Source organism: Mandrillus leucophaeus, unplaced genomic scaffold (genome assembly GCF_000951045.1).
Source record: "Mandrillus leucophaeus isolate KB7577 unplaced genomic scaffold, Mleu.le_1.0 Scaffold429, whole genome shotgun sequence".
Classification (NCBI taxonomy): Eukaryota; Metazoa; Chordata; class Mammalia; order Primates; family Cercopithecidae; genus Mandrillus; species Mandrillus leucophaeus.
The window spans coordinates 816269-833704 of record NW_012104576.1 but is presented as its reverse complement, the minus strand read 5'-3'; the positions used below and the strand labels follow the sequence as shown (position 1 = coordinate 833704).

The window sequence follows — 17436 nt, the reverse complement described above, 5'->3', positions numbered from 1 at the left end:
TTTACAGGGTTGGGGCAAAATCTTTTATTAAAAGAGTGATAATTAAGTGTATAAAAACCATTAAGACAGAGCATGGCTATTAAAAAAATGATTAACTGTATTTAGTGGTAAGCCACTTAAACATAAGATGCGACTGTAATTAATTCATGTTTTCCAACCCTGGACGATGAGCTTACCAGTCGGCTGAATCACTGATTGCAGCCTTGGCCCAAGTACCAGCATCTGCTGTCACGAACCCCACATCATCATGCGAGCTGGAAGAGGACTGGTCAGAGAGATGTGGAGGAAGCACTGGCAACCTGTCATCTTCTATAATGACAGTGTCATCTTGGGGCATATTCACTGTAGGGGACAGCTGGTATTTACCTGTCCAGTGAAAAAAGAAGAGAAATTCTAGACATCGATCAAAGTGTTACATCTATTAATTTTAATACTTTGCTATATTAGTAAATGTCTAACTTTCCATATATCTGCTCAACCTGGTAGAACAAAACAGAATTTAGCACATTTATTTTTCATAAATGATTGTCAAACAGAGACCTCGAGTCTATACCTCTGATGCTACAACTGTATAGCTCAGGGCAACGCATGCAATTTTTCTGATTTTAAGTTTCCTAAAGCCAAAGATACTCTATCAAATGTCTTCTAAAGTGAAAATGCTACATGCATTCTAAACTATGAATGTCTTTTGAAAAATTTTACCAGGAAATTTACAAAGAAGCCCCACTAACTTGCATTGTTCATTCATTCATTCATTCATTGAGCAACTGCCGCAGAGCATGTACTGTAAGACACAGTCTCTGTCCTTAAAGGGCGTATGCCCTAGTGAAGGAGAAAGAATTACAAGCAGTGATAATTGTATGGTGGTGTGAGAGATGAGCCCAAAGCCATTCACTTGTGTTGTAATTGCCTGGGTCACTGAGGGTAGAAAGTGCTGGAAATCTTGGCAAAATTAACATCAGAATTAGGTCAATATTATCTTTTCTGCCAGAAGAAATGATGACATTTATTTTAGATACCAGCAACATCATTATTAAATGCATGATGGAGAAAAGTCCACGGTGCAGTCAGGTGACACTTAAAAGATGAGTATCACCAGAAACAAAGCCTAGAGAGATACCTGGAGTGATCTTGATGCAAAAAATTAGGAGCTGAGTGGCCAGAGGTTTTTCAGGCCATGACTGAGGATGTTGGGACGGCATACACAAGCTTGAAGGATTTTTAAAAGTCTGTATGGTATTGTTCTAGACATTTCAGCAAAGGAACATAATTTATTTAAATTGCTACATCTTTTCAGGATAACTCACAAAAAGTAAACTTGCTGGAGATTTCAACTGCATTCCTCATTTAACATCAACTTCACTATTGTAGTAATACTGTAAGTTCACTGAAACCTCTTCTCAGCATGTTACCAAGAAAAACTTTCTACTTAGATTTCAAATGCACCCATTTTGACAAACTATGAAAATTAACAGCTTTATATAAATGCTAATGATAAAAATGTAAATCAAATGTAATACTTAGCCATTTCCCTTACCTGAATTCAAATTACTCATTTATTTCTAATACAGTGTTAGAATATTAGGATAGAAACCTGTTCAGCAAAAGTAATATTCATCAATAAGATAGGACTTTCTAGCACTATTAGCCAAAGAAATGTTTCTTTCTCAAGACATACTTTTTTCTTCAAAGCATATAGAATTATAAAACCAGTTACCCCAATGGACAACTCACCACTGATGAGGCATGTCACAATATTAAATACCAAGTCCCCACACGGGCATAATTTTTTAAAGGAAATATTACAGTATAATCATACTGCATTCACTTTTAAACACAAAAGTAAAACTCCTGGTTTTACACAATATATTCTGAGAGATGGCCTAATAAGCAATATGGAACACTGAAAGGTGCATATGATTTTTTTTTTTGTAATCCGTTGTTCTGAGAAGAAATATTGTACCTTAACTGTTGTGATACAATATTGTATACATAAATAAATGGCAAGAAATCTTCCTCATATTAAGAAAATAATTTAGCTTTTTTTTTTTCTCACCCATGATTTGAAAGGCTAACATTTCACAAGATTTGAAAATTTCTATTTTCTGCTTCTTAACATGCTTGCCAGGAATATAGTTTTGGGTTATGGCTCCAAGATTATACTAGGGTAACGGACAGCTAAAAAACTTAACTACATATTCTACTAAGCTCCACAAAGACAATACAACGATCCCTTAATTATATTTGCTAGTAGTTGGCACATCATAAAAGTGAAACCTTCTATGACTTCAGAAGGCTTCAATTTATTTTTGATAGGTTAATTTTCCTCTTTGTTCAACTAGTTAACTAGTGACCTACAAACTAAGTAAACTAGTCAGTATCTTGTAAAGGAGTGAAACAAGGAAATACAAAGTGTTTGTTCACTAAACATTTATTCATTGGCAAATTTACATAGAAGGTAACACCACATATGATACCAGAAGAAAACCGTGCCAGTGACATGACTCACAATAAAAACATTAATGTTCCATTTTTCTATGTCAAATTGCTAACAAGATAAAAATATTCTAAATATAACGTCTTCTTAAACTCACCACATATATATGAATATACAAACTACTGAGATAAATTCTAAAATGGATACAACAGATTTCAGTTTTGTTTTAAAAAGAAAAATTATTCAGCTAAAAAAGTTGAGAAAAAGTTAAAGTCCCAGGCTTACAAATGACAACGTGTGATGTCTTGTATGAAATGGATGTGCTGGTTAAATTAGTTATGCCGATCATCCTTGTTGCTGTTTTTTGTTTAGTTTGGTTTTGTTTTTTTGAGATGGAGTCTCACTCTGTTGCCCAGGCTGAAGTGCTGTGGTGCGATTTCAGCTCAATGCAAACTCTGCCTCCCGGGTTTAAGCGATTCTCCTGCCTCAGCCTCCCCAGTAGGTGGGACTATAGGTGTGTACCACCACATCCAGCTAATTTTTGTATTTTTTGTAGAGACAGGGTTTCATATGTTGGCCAGGCTAGTCTTGAACTCCTGACCTCAGGTGATCCACCTGCCTGGGCCTCCCAAAGTTTTGGGATTACAGGCATAAGCTACTGTGCCCAGCTGCCTTGTTGCTGTTTTTGATTGTTAGTTAAGAGAGACCATTAGAAAAATTAAGGCTTTTCAAAGGAAGAATCCTATGCAGGCAGGCCCACTACAGATTACTTTCTGATAAATGTTCAGGACTATTAGAAAATCCATGATAGTGGGAATTCTGTCAAAAGAGATGACAGAGAAATCTTGCCTTTGGTTACAATCCTGGCTGACCCCAATAAAAGCTAAGGAAATCCTAATCAGGTGTGACTCATGATAAAGAAAAGCATGCATCCAAATTTTGGTTCAGAAGTACAGAAAGTGTGCAGCTTCTGTTAAGTTACTTAATTTATTTGCTCCATAACTCCCCGACATATAAGGTAAGTCGGTTGGAGTACGTGGTTTGAAGGCTTTTCAAAGATTTAACGTCTTTGATGTTTTTAGTCACCATAGGTGCCAGGATAGAACAAGATATGGAGACTTTCGAATATCTGCTTACAGATGTAGATAATTATACATTGATACTAATAAAGAATGAAGATCTCAGCATTCCCTAGAGAAGGCTATTTTTAGAAAAAGGAAATAGCCAAAAACAAAGTAAAACAAAAACATCCTGGGATATCAGGACTTAGTTCCTTCATCTGTTAAGTGGGAAAGTGTGACTGATGGCATCTGACATCCTTCCAACTCTAGAAGCTCTTCCTTTTGGGGTATAGCTTTTAAAAGCCTTTCTCCAGGGATGTGTTCACAAAGGAATGCATCACAAAGCCTCAAAGCTCCCTGCAGCCTAGAGTCCTACACAGGGGATTGATTATTCCATATGAAAATTCAACCTGTTAACACAAAATTAATAACTCCCTAAGGTAATGAGCCAGAATTTCAATACAAAGTTGTTTTTGTATCATAGCAGATCATGAAGTAAATACCTTCACCTCCACCAATGTCTACATAGGAGTGATTCCAAACATTCAGAAGACAATTATTAACCAAACAGTCTGAGGAATTTCCACATGCCTAGATAATGTGCAGTTCAATAAATACTGTTGTTATTGGTTTAGAGGAATGGAAATCCAATGTTCTAATGTCTTTGGAACTACGGAATTCATGACTCAGAAAAACATACATCCAAATTTTGGTTCAGAAACTGTGATTTGTCAAGTTTCTTAAATTTTGTGCCCCATACCTCTCCTAATGCCCTGTTTCGGCGTTCTGTTGCAAGGTAACATCTTGAACAGGATTTCTAACTTTAAGTGGTAACTATATCACAAATCGCATTTGATTATTATGGCCAATGATATTAGAATAAGGACTGACGAAGAGTGAGGAATTTTCAGATTTGCAAAACACAAGATGAATCAAAATACGCATATACACTTGTCAGGGTAAAACGATTTAGAATCCCTAGTTTCTGGTACAAATTGTAAAAAATTATCTTAAGAAAATATCCAAATCACAAAAACATCAACTTAGCCTACCCTTAAATAGTAATGCATTTGTCACCCCCAGCCCAAAGTGGTAAAAGGACATACACATCACAAAACAGAGAACTGGGAGAGAAGTTACTGCCCTGAGGAAGCATCTGGAGTATTAAGAGTTCATTACATATCTAGCAGAAGGAAGAGGAAACAATGTCAACTATAATGCAAACTGAAGAGGACTAATAAAGCTGTAGCTAACAAAATCAGGGCAACAGACTAGGAAGAAAATGAATGACTCTTCAACTCATATATACAGCATTTCAAAAGGTCACTAGCTGAATTTAGGGATTTTTTTTTTGGTTTGAGTTTTAGTTTTAGTTTTTCGCCTTCCTCTGAAGCATCAGGGATTGGAGGCAGGACGCAGGTTACAGGAACTGGTGGACCAATGGTCTGATCCAGTATGGCAAGTCCTATGTTCCTATAATAAAGGGGAAATTACAGCATATCACTTTGTGTGCACACATTATCTAGGGACACATGCACACTCTTTCTCTCTAAAGGGGACTGAAATTTCATCAATAAAAAGATAATTTAACAAAGATAAAGTTTTATACCAAAGCCAAGAAAGTACGGAAAAACCAACAGCAGTGAAGAGAGTGGTAAGTAATAAGCAAAGATTTAAAAGTGAGAAACTATGTACAAAACCTTTCACCTACAGGTGTTCAACCCAATAGGTGTGGCACTCTTCCCTGATGTTCACTTATGCCAAGCAGGTAAAAAGAAAAACGTTGACAAAGTAAAACCAGAAAGCTGGCTTGTCTAAGTTCCACAAGTAACAAGACAAGAAATTACATATTCAGCAATTTTTCTAAATTAGAAAGCTAGAGAGATTAGAGGAAGAAAAACAGACAATTCTACTAGACATGTTTATGTATGTTTTTGATGATGCCCAGTAGAAAGTTCTTTGAAGGCAGAGATTGCTTCTTACTCATCTTTGTATCTACAGCAAAAGTATATACACAATATCTTGCCAATAGCAGACTTTCCATAAACACCCACTGATGAATAAATTACTGTTTCAATGAGGCTCCATAATGGAAACTTGAATTATACCAAATCTGCATTAAATGTACTCGAAATAGAGTTAAATTTAGGGTTTTACTTTAAATGAAAGCCTTGTAAAATATACCAGTAATAAAAGTGCTTTATGTCAGGTGTTACTTTAATCAAAATGACTTCTTGTGTTTTAAATTTGAAAACTCTCACAAGCTAATCCCAAGATGAGCAACTCAGTAAATCCAACCACTCCTGTGGCAAAGCAAGTCTTTATTAACTGGATCTGTTAGTAGAAAGCTGAACTGCTGCAAAGCAAGTGCTAATAACCTCATTACCCACTGGGAGCCATGCAGATAGGATGGTACTGAATCCAAACAAAGGATGCAGAAGACTAGTTTCGGGATTTTAAAACTAAGGCTTCGGAAAAGTAAAATACAATTAAAATACAGTAACATCCTATTAAATACAAATCAAATACATGTGAATATTTTACATATGTGTGCATATATCTATATATACATATTTTTTCTCCCCCTCCAGGCAGTACCACTGTGAATGATATGTAACTTTTGAATCCTTCTTGCCATAAGCCATTAAATTTTTATTTCTTTTTAAACATAGCTTCACTTATTATTTCAAGTAAGTAAAGAATATCTTGATCACTGGAAAACATTTCCATATGATCCCTTTCTTTTTGGTTCTTTCCTCATGTTACAGGATCTACAAGTCACTTAAATCAATGGGTTGATTTACCTCTTCACATGAACACTTCCTGAATGATTTTAATAAACCTGTTCTCCTTTGTCTTGAAAACATTATATTTTTATTTACATTAATATTACACTAATAACCTCTCAGTAAACCAATGAAAGCATCAAAATAAGATGTGATAAACAGAGTTTTACCTGACTCACCCATTATCCTACTGAGGGCAGCATTTCTGCTAGGCGATTCATCAAGCCCCTCAATCCCACTGTAGAGGGAATGGGAAATTCTTCGTTCTCTATCATCCAACGCTGTTTCAACGGGCTGCTCAGGTCCAGGGGGGCTCCCAGGTGACTTTAGCTACAGAGTAAGGGTGGTGGAGGCAAAGAAAAATCAGTACCTGGAGGCCCATGAGCAGCATGGGGGAATTATAACAACTTGCCCAAGGCCTGTATCCAACAGGGTACCAATGAACTAGAACTTTTCACCCTGTACCAAAATAATTTGTGATGACAGCTCTGCCTAATGACCACCTTTCTGTGCCACTTTATACCATGCCTCCCATGAAGTTCTGTCAGATTTCAACCACTGAGGGGAAAATATGTATATTTAAGGCTTTTTAAAAATCAGAGCTTGCTGTTTATTTTTCGAATTTGACTGTTAGTGTCTGTTTAAGTCAATTTAAGTTACAGTGCAATTCAGAATTCTTTACTAGATGTTACCCTATAAAAGGTGTGCTTTATTAGAATGGAAGCTGCAATTTAGCTACAGATCTTATACTTATGGTATGTAAATACATCTAACAATTAGCACACATTTTTCCATGTGTGCTGGTGGAATTATTACCTACTCTACAAGACCTAAAGACTCTATTTATCAGCTCACGTGTCTTGAACAACACACTGATTTTAAATTCCTCCTGCTAGAAATTAAGAATAATCATGGTATTATCTTACTGTAATGTTTAAGACAGCAGCTGCAATAATCACTTTAGTAGTGTGCAGAACAATATGAAAATCGGGATCAAATATTCTAATAAAGCACACAAAGAGGATTTCAAAAACATATACAATCTAATAAATAAGCAATGAATGTATGTCAATTTCAATGACAATAAATTAAAATGGTATGGGGCATTTCTTTAAACAGTTAGCTGTGTCTGATAAGTCATATTTTACATAAAAATAATATAGTAAGAAATTCACATTAGTAAGGCCTTCAAAAAAATCTGTTTTAAGGAAGAACAAAGTACATTTAACTACAATCCTCACGACGCAGGCTCTGAGGTTCACCACAAGGATGGTATGATGCTTTGGTGTTAGCCAGTCAGGGAGGGCCAATGTGGGGGAGTGGGCAGGAGGGCAGCACCACACAGCACAGCAAGAGAGAAAGTGCTCATCTCACACATGAAATCACAACTGTCGCACTTCCTTCAGCTGAACAAATTATTATTTCTGTTAGAAGCTATCATCTGTTTAATATAAATGAGATATTTAATGAAGTTCCGAATTGTAGACTTATCTCTCCCAGTTTGATAAGCACTGGGGAGATTTAATGCATTGAAGGGTCAACACAATTACAACTGGAGACACGTCAAACTGCAGGAGAATAATAAACTTGCAGCTCTAGTGAATTAGACTCAATAAGGTTTAAATTGTGAAATGAGGATTTGTTTTATTAGGTTTTTTTTTTTAAATTGTAGATTACGACTGACAGCTTTACTGAAAAGTAAATTAAATATTCAAGGTCTCTGATGTAAAGAAATAAAAGAACAGTTTCTAAAAGAATGTAATGCCTAAATTCCACGAGACTCTGGAGAAGTTTAAAAAAAAAAAAAAAAGCTAATAAAACGAATATCCTATACCATTAAGAACAAGTATGGCTTTTCAATGAACACACACACTAAAAAGTATACCTACATGAAGACTTGCTATATAAGACTCTAAAACAATTTATCAAAAACATATCTTGAAGCTTGCCTGAAAAATGTATTTAATTGAACTGTATAATGCTGCAATGTTCTACATGATAAAACCTTTATAAAACTTCTTGAGACATCCCTAAGTATCCCAAAAGGCTATTTTAAAATTTTATAAAGCCAAATAAAAATTCTGTTAAAAAGTAGTACATGCATGTTTTCTAGAGAAAAACAGTAAGACGTCTGTTCAGAAAAAAACCAAGCACTTGAACATTTTCATGGGAAAGATTCTCCACCTCCCCTACCTCTCTACCCATGTTTAATTTGCATCTCAAAAGACAGATTTAAATGAAGACATCAATAGTTGACTACATAAATATTTAACAGAAGATACAATGGCTTTTAATTTCTTTTAAAAAAACTGATTGGGGTTACAGTTTTGTTTTAAATCTTTTGGTGATTTTTTGCAGGTTCACGCCTGTAATCCCAGCACTTTGGGAGGCCGAGGCAGGTGGATCACGAGGTCAGGAGTTCAAGATCAGCCTGACCAACATGGGGAAACACTGTCTCTACTAAAAATACAAAAATTAGCCGGGTGTGGTGGTGGGCACCCATAATTCCAGCTACTTGGGAGGCTGAGGCAGAGAATTGCTTGAACCCAGGAGGCAGAGGCTGCAGTGAGCCAAGATCGCGCCACTGCACTCCAGCCTGGGCAACAGAGACAGACTCCATCTCAGGGGGGAAAAAAATTAAGCTTCATTAGAAGAAATCAAAGTAGGCACAACTGCAATTTTCATTTTGTTGTCTATCTGTGGTTTAACATGCAAAAATTTTCTTGACTCCAGCTAAATACAGTACCCTGTAGCAGTGGCTATTTGGCCCCTCAGTTCCATCCCAAGGAAAGTCTTTCTACCTATTAAAGAACAAAAATAGCTTTAGGTTGCAGCAAGATAACCCACACTCGCAGGAGTGTAAAGTGATATCGTTTTTTGCTACAGTAACTTGGAAATATATTACCATAGGTAAAAAAAAAAATCTTATTTTTAACTCTTTGAACAGGCCTTTATTTCATGTTGTGGTCACTATCCCAAAGGAAATAATAAGCTAAGTGAATAATGAAAATTCATGTGAATTTATCTGCGGGGCTTAATAAAATCTCCGTTTGTTTTAAGTATGCATCAGCAAGTCAAATAGTGTCCTTCACCTAAAGAAAACGTATCCCACCATCTCCACTAGAAACACTGAAAAGTTCGTATTGGAATGGCCTTAACCCCCTTCAGCAAACCTAAAACTGGATTCTCACTGGTGATTGGCAAGATCATATTATTCAATATTTCAAGGTATTTTTTTAGCATGTTGTATTTATCCCCAATGCCTAGCGTAGAGCAGGCACTGGCAGAATAGATTAATAAATTCATTCCTAAAAGTGAGTGAGTCATATTTTCCTTAAAACACACTACATTATGTGGAAATAGGCTGCTAAAACTGAGGACACAGCATGATGTTGAAATTAAAAGACATTTAACCTGGATTACAAATATACATTCTGGAAAATACTAGCTTCCAGAGGACAGGTGAACACAAAGCAACTAATGAAAAGACAGATTTTAGTTTTCGAGGAGAGTGAAGGAAGATTTAGGGTACAGTTTCACATTCTCTTTTCAAGCAGAACCACATTTATTTTCCTTCACACCCCCATGAGGGCAATGGCAATAATCAGAAATGTGAGGTGAGCTCCTCAAGTCAGCACATGGCAGAACCAGAATTTCACTGATTACATCAGATTGTAAAGCCCATGCTTTTATTGTACAGTATTTCCCAACGCAACTGGGATATAAAGTGCCTGAACAACACAATCACAGTCAATTAGATCCACTCACTTGTGTAAGAGAAACAGACATTTTGCTTCTAAATTACTTTGCCACCTATGTTGGCCTTGCAGCCATTAAAGCAAATCATTTGACCTCTTTGCATTTATTTCTTAATACAGAAAATGAAGAGATTCATAAATGATACCTTTGGCCCCTTTCCTATTCTAACATACCTTTCCCATTCTAAGAGGATTAAGCCTAGAGAAAGAATTCATTTTAAAGTCCTTGATGACTAAATCCCCCAATATGAGGTCTAAGACAGAAAGCTCACCTGACGATATTCTCTACTGGTACTAAGAAAAAGCTTTATATAAAATCACTTCTAACATGGATATAATAAAATGCCTGGAAGCTATGTTAAATTACAGTAATTTCTACAAATATTAATTTCCTTAAAATATTTAAACATCAGCATAATTCTTATATAGAGGCTATTTTCAACACTCAAGGAATGATGCCTGGTATTTACTTGCATTCCCCTCCAGACTTGTTTAAAAGTCTTCAACAAATGTGTCCTTTGGAGTAAGTGAAAACAATTTTTCTCTTCTTGCTTTGTATATTCCAAAACTGAAACAATGGAAAAGAATGCCAGGACTCAGTTTTTCTCTAAAAAAGTGAAACAATCCTTTAAGGGATTTAAACAATGGGAAGCCATCTCTTTTTCTTTGAAGAAAGGAAAAAGAAAAACAATGATTGCTTATACAATGTTTTTAAGTGTAGTTAGGTGAGACCATTAGATCTATGGAAAGAAGGAAAGCAAAGGAAATAAGAATTACTGCCTCCAAATTCATCTTGTTTGCCTTGTCTGAGGGTGACTTTGGAATTTCAGTTTCTAACACTAACAAGACCTCTTTTTCTTTAAAAAAAAAAAAAAAAACACACAACGCCAGATGGTGGCGGATGCCTGTAGTCCCAGCTGCTTGGGAGGCTGAGGCAGGAGAATGGTGTGAACCCGGGAGGCAGAGCTTATGGGGAGCCAAGATGGTGCCACTACACTCCAGCCTGGGTGACAGAGCGAGATTCCGTCTCAAAAAAAAATTTTAAAAAGCCAGACTCTCCAGGATTGCTCTTCCTCATTCAGGCTGTGCTGATGAGTCAGGCCTGGGTTGGATACCAGCGATGGATACATAGGAAAGTGGTAGATGGATCAAGTCCTGGCAGTGTCAGAATCCACAATTCCAGCAAAAGAAAATTAAAGAGGAAACCACGATAGTGTGACAGCTGCTGGGTGGAGGGGAGTACATGGGGCTATGAAAATACTTTGGAAGAGAAAATGGAAAATGAAAGACTGTGTAAGCCTTTGCTAGGATGAGGGGCAGATGGACGCAAGTGGAAGACCTAGAGGTGTGAAAGAGCATCCCATGTCTGAGAAATTACCAGAAACACTGAGTAGCTGGAGCAGAGGTGCTGCAGGGGCTGTAGGGCACCGATGACAATCAGGCATGTCCCAGTGGACCCCACAATGGAGACTGGTTGATCCTGGAGACGTGGAAAGCTCCCAAAGTGGTTTCAGCAGGGACTGACATGATCAATGTGTTTTGTAGAAAAATTTGCCTGACTGCAGTGCAGAGAATGGAATGAGGGAGAAAGCCTGATTGCAGAGAAATCCCTCAGGGAGCTGCAGCAATGAGCCTGGTGAGAGGATCAGGTCTGAACTCAGGCAGTGGCAGAGGGGAGAGACAGGAGCAGCTGAGGGAAGAGAGATTTTAGGCCAGGCACAGTGGCTCACAGACGTAATTTCAGCACTTTGGGAAGCTGAGGCTAAAGGATTACTTGAGCCCAGGAGTTGAAAATCATCCTGGGCAACATAGTGAGATCCCATCTTTAAAGAAAAAATTAGTTGAGTGCGGTGGTGCATGCCTGTGGTCCCAGCTACTAGGGAGACAGGTGGCCTCATTGCTGGAGCATGGGAAATCGAGGCTACAGTGAGCTGAGACTGCACCACTGCACTCTAGCCTAGGCAATAGAGCGAGACAGTGAGGCTCTGTCTCCAAAAAAGAAAAGAGGGAAATTCTAGAGGTAGAGGCAACAGGCAACAGGCATATTGACAGCATTGAGAGGGTCATTTGGGTGACCCCAGATCTCTGCCTTCTACAACAGAAAGAATATGATCCCTTGTGAATTAGGTGCCCATAAGACAGAGCAGGAAATATTTCCCTAGGCAGGTGGACAGAGGGATCTGGTGCCAGAGTGGAGTTGTGAGCTGGAAAGAGGATGATGGTATTCATCCTAACAAGTGGTTTCAGAGGACCATGGAGTGGAGATCAGCTAGGGAGTATGAGCAGAGTTAAAAACAAAGAGACCCGGAAGGGCGCAGTGACTCACGCCTGTAATCCCAGCACTTTGGGAGGCTGAGGTGGGCAGATCACGAGGTCGCGAGTTTGAGACCAGCCTGACCAACATGGTGAAACCCCATCTCTACTAAAAACACAAAAAATTAGCTGGGTATGGCACATGTCTGTAATCCCACCTGCTCAGGAGGCTGAAGCTGGAGAATCACTTGAACCCAGGAGGCAGAGGCTGTAGTGAGCCAAGATCGCGCCACTGCACTCCAGCCTGGGCGACAGAGCGAGACTCCGTCTCAAAAAAAAAAAAAACAAAAAAAAACAAAAAAAACCAAAAAAAACCAAAAGAAAACATAAAAAACACACGACCAAAAAAACAGACAACAGACCCAGAGGAACTCTGAGAGACAGGAACAATGAAAGAACAGACAGAAAAGAGGAAACCTTAGAGAAGACCCAGAGTATGGTAGCAGAAAACTAGAGACAGTAGATAGGAGACACTTTGAGAATGAGATAGTGCCTGCAGATTCCTGAAAGGCCAAGCAAAATAGGCTAAGAAATAGCTCCCGGAGAATCTCTCCAATGTGTCTTGTCAGGACTAATGTTAGGGAAATACAGGGCTTTAACATAATAACTGGTGAAGGGAGCTGACAAATAAATTCAAAGAAAACATATTGGACCAGGTGAGGTGGCTCATGCCTGAAATCTCGGCACTTTGGCAGGCTGAGGCCAGGAGTTGGAGAACAGACTGGACAACATAGCAAGACCCTGTCTCTACAAAACTGAAAAATAAAGAAAACATATTAATACATAGCACTTCCATGTATAAGAGAAAGAAAAATGTGACAAAGAACAAAAGATTTTCTTTTACACATCCTTACCTTCCCTAACTTGAAATTAAATATGCAAACCTTGGATTTAAAGATGAGATAGCAAAATACGGTTTTCTGATTGGCAAAGACTGGACTATACGGCTGATTAAAAGACCTAGAAAGAAAACTCAGCACATTATTCTGGTTTGAGATTTGTTCAGGATAGCATGATGCCCTATGCTTATATCAATATTTACTGTAAAATAATTTACACATACCCTCCCAGTGTGCAAAGGAGAAGGTTTTCCAAAGGTAATACATAAGTACAACAGCAGAAAAATCATGTCTTATGCCTTATGGGAAGCCGAATTGAGATCTTCTGTCTTCATGTAATTCTTTAGTTAAACCCTATCAGTACAAAAGGCTTCTTGCTAGTATTACAAAGATAGCACAGTACTCATACGATTTTTTTTTATATAATTGCTTTATAAGCTTATGCTGTCCTAAGAAATAGTAATAACTAGCAATGTATGAAAATGATACCAAAAGGAATATTGAATATTAAAGTCTATTACTGTCTATTGCAGCTGTTTCCTTACTTAAATCGTATTCATTCACACAAATTAATATGGAGAAGTGAATAAGACACAGAGATATTTCAGGGGGATTCCAATTTCATGTCTCTTACAGGACAAGAGAGAATAAAATCAGTGCTTTTATCAAAACATTTTCAGGCTGGTACAGGTTTACTTTGTCACTGTTAGGGGGGAACAACAGGGATAATCTGAATCAGATAAAAGTAGGACACTGATCTTCAGTCCATTTCTGCATTTTAAGTCCTCCTACAGCATTCAATGTTTTCTGTGAAGGAAAACGTTGAGAAGGTGTTAAAAATTTTAGTTGGTCTCTAAAAGACGAAGGTGATATGTCGTCCAGTAGAATGTATGCCATCTGTCTTATTCATTGCTATGTCCCCAGGATCTAACACATTTTCTGATATACATAAGATGCTCAATAAATATCTATGGAATGAAAACTGTCCTGTGGAATGGGAAAGTATTCAGGTGGCCAAAAGAAAATAGAGAATGATATGTTTTGTAAAGTTAAGTTGAGACGTTTTCATATAGTGCTTTGTGGGACTTAAGTTAAAGGATCAGCTAATGATTTTGCAATGAGTAAAAACTATTATTCCATTAGTCCAGGAGGGAGGGAAGAGAGGAAAATATCAGTCCAGTATCCTACTGTGAGGGATTAGCTTTTATATTTATCTTACACAAATGAATGTTTTTATGTCCCACTCTTCTCCATTCTGAGATTTTTTAGTTAAGGTTATGTTGTTCTCTTGATATGGAAATTAATTTGTTGATTACTGTTAACTCATTCTACATTTGGCAAATACAAATAACAAAATAATTCAGTGGTCAGTGATCTTTCAGAATACGTCACCTCTATATTGACTACCAGCTGAGCTCAAGAGTATATTTTCTTTGTAAAATATGCTTGTATCATAGGTTCAGATGAGTGGACACTGCAACCTGAAAAGTTTGCTTTATATGTTTAGTAAACAGAAGTTTAAAAATTAAGAAAAACACTTAAAAAATTTAGGTATAATTTTCAGTTTGTATTATTTGTTAATCATTTTATCTTAGTTGATCTTAAAATGTGGGAATCTGAACACTGATTAAGAAAAACTTCACATTTTCAACAGCTTATTTTGCACACGGGCTAGTCTGACCTATTTTCTACAGATGGCACATAATTTATAATGGATCCATGCAATTTAGTTTTTTTCAAGCTCCAATATTATCAAGTCTACATATAATTTATTTTTAACTTTCAAATGTCCTATTATACAACAAATATGTTTTTCCATATTTGGGAAAATAGATGATCCTATCCTTCAAAAGAGGATGCTCTGTGTTCTCCTCACTCCTAATTCCAAACTGCAACATACATTTAGAACAAGCAGAGTATAATGCAATACAGATTACTGAAAAAGGAGGCATTCAAAGAGAACAGACTCAATCCCATAGAGAAAGAGAAAATGGGGACTGAAGAAAGAGAGGGAGGTATATGCTATTGATAATCTCACAAGAGAACACCATCATCTAAGAAAGTCAGACTATGGGCCATGTGCTATGGTGCATGCCTGTAATCCCAGGACTTTGGCAGACTGAGGCAGAAGGATCAATTGAGCCCAGAAGATGGAGGCTGCATTGAGCTGTGACCACAACCCTGAACTGCAGCGTGGTCAACACAGTGAGATCCTGTCTTTAAAAAAAAAAGAAAGGATGGGAGAAAGAAAGACTGTTCCCTACTAGGGACTTTGTAAGAGGCATCCCATTTTAGATAAACAAATGAATAAGCAACTGTTTCTCTGCATGATTCACCTCCCAGGTATAACTCTGCCAACTAGAAGAGAAACTGTTGGCTCTGAGAAGGAAGATGTGACCCTGATTTCAAGAAAAAATTCAGCTAAAGGGGTTTTTAAGATCCCAGTGTTTCCTGCTGAGTTGGCAACAGAAGTATTAATATCCACTTAGGAATATGTTGATCACAAGAATTAAGAACACAAATCACAATCCACCTACAAAATAACAAAACCACAACAAGCAAAGATAATTTATGGTCTTTTGAGGTAAGGTCCTGGAACCTAACACCCTTTGTCCAAAATTAGGACAGAAATGTAGTTTTATTACAATCTCAGATGCTAGCACTTTTTTGCAATTTTTACCTCACTGCACTTGCTTATTCTCCTTGCAACAATAAGCTGGATCATTCCTCGTTTATTGCCTTCAGTAGACATAGACCTTCTTAGGGTTTCCATGGCATCTTGGTTTGTCTTGCCCAACAGGGATTCTCCATTTACTGCTATCAGTTGATCATTCACCCGAAGCCTTCCATCCTGGGAAGAAAACAGGTAAAAATAAGTGCTATTAAATAGACTGCTATAAAAGAAGTAGCTTTTCCTTTAGTTAATAAATAAAATAAAAAACAAAGCCAAAAAAAAAAAAGTGGAGAGCTTTAATCCTAATGGATTATGCCCAATTGAACACTGGCATAATAACATCTAAGCAGCTATTGTAGCCTGTGTCTATTTCAATCATTTATACATTTGTAAATCAAGTCATTATCATAATCTGTTTACCAAAATAGCATACTAATTCAAAGGACACAAAGTGATTACTTTCTTGCTTCCAGAAACACCCATAGAGGTTATTTAGAAACCAAGACATGTAAAAGCTCAAGGCTATTAGACAGTTGCAGAGAACTGTCCCCTTAACAAATGGCCAGGAAATTTTCTCTAGGCTGAGAAATAGAGTAAGTGACCCACAAACAAGGGAGGGGAGGGGAAAGATTAATGTCTACTATATGCCCATTCTGTGTTAGGACCTATACCAAGTCTTTGCATAGATTAACTTCATTTAACTAGCATGTCTATGGGTTGTATGTTTTGTGAGAGAAAAAATGAAGAGTTGAAGTTACGGACTCCATCCCCACGTGACACATCACTGAGACATCTCCTAGTTGTTTGATTGTGAATGTCGGTACCATGAAGAAATGAGAAAACTTCTGTTAACTGCATATGTTTTCAAAATAGGAACAGGGTTGAAATTAAAAGTTTCAATAGGAATATGTTTCCAAAATAGGAACAATGTTGAAATTAAAAGGCATACGCATGGTAAAGTTGACACTCACTTTAGATGCTGCTCCTCCATTGATAATGGACTTGACAAAGATTCCCAAATCTGCGTGGTTCTCTTTTGACCGGTTACCTTTGACACTGACACCAAGGCCAGCAGATCCCGAATCATTAAGTGGGACTTCAAACGTCAGAAATTCTCTCGTGCCATCAGGTGTGAGAACAATATCCTCATCTTCTGCTTTCTAATAGGGAACAAAATTGCACAGCACATTATATTCCAATGTTTCTTTCTCAAAGTTATTTTTAAACACTGCTAATGAGCAGTTCCTTAATCATAAGAGGCAAAATATTTCCACCAAGTTTCCATAGCAAGATTCATGAAAACAGTACATCTGCACCCACTCCAGAAGATTTCAGGAACCAGCTGTTAATATTTGTATGTAGCAATTATTCAATATTGAACCAAACCTAAACCAGATTTGAGAAAGTTAGGGGGAAAATGTAGTGGAAGGACTAAAGACTAGGAGAGTTCTAGAGTTCGGGATTTTTTTGGTCTCATTATATACTCTAAACGACAAGAAAAACAGTAACAACAGGAGTAAAAATAAATAAATATAATTCATTTGTCTCCCTTTTTATAAGGAAATTCT

The 17436-nt window shown here is 37.2% G+C and overlaps 1 protein-coding gene across 1 annotated transcript in view; it reads right to left on the bottom strand.

Annotated features, from left to right (window-relative positions):
* LOC105548996 (partitioning defective 3 homolog) overlaps positions 1-17023 on the bottom strand; it is a gene marked incomplete at its 3' end in the record, with an annotated part of 241819 nt that extends 224796 nt beyond the window's left edge. Inside the window, exons 1-4 of the mRNA XM_011993300.1 lie at positions 16840-17023; positions 15875-16045; positions 6464-6614; positions 177-366 (exon numbers count right to left, since the gene is read on the bottom strand). Coding sequence (XP_011848690.1) covers positions 177-366; positions 6464-6614; positions 15875-15967 — 434 coding nt within the window. The remainder of the gene's footprint in view (positions 1-176; positions 367-6463; positions 6615-15874; positions 16046-16839) is intronic.
* Positions 17024-17436: the final 413 nt, after the last annotated feature.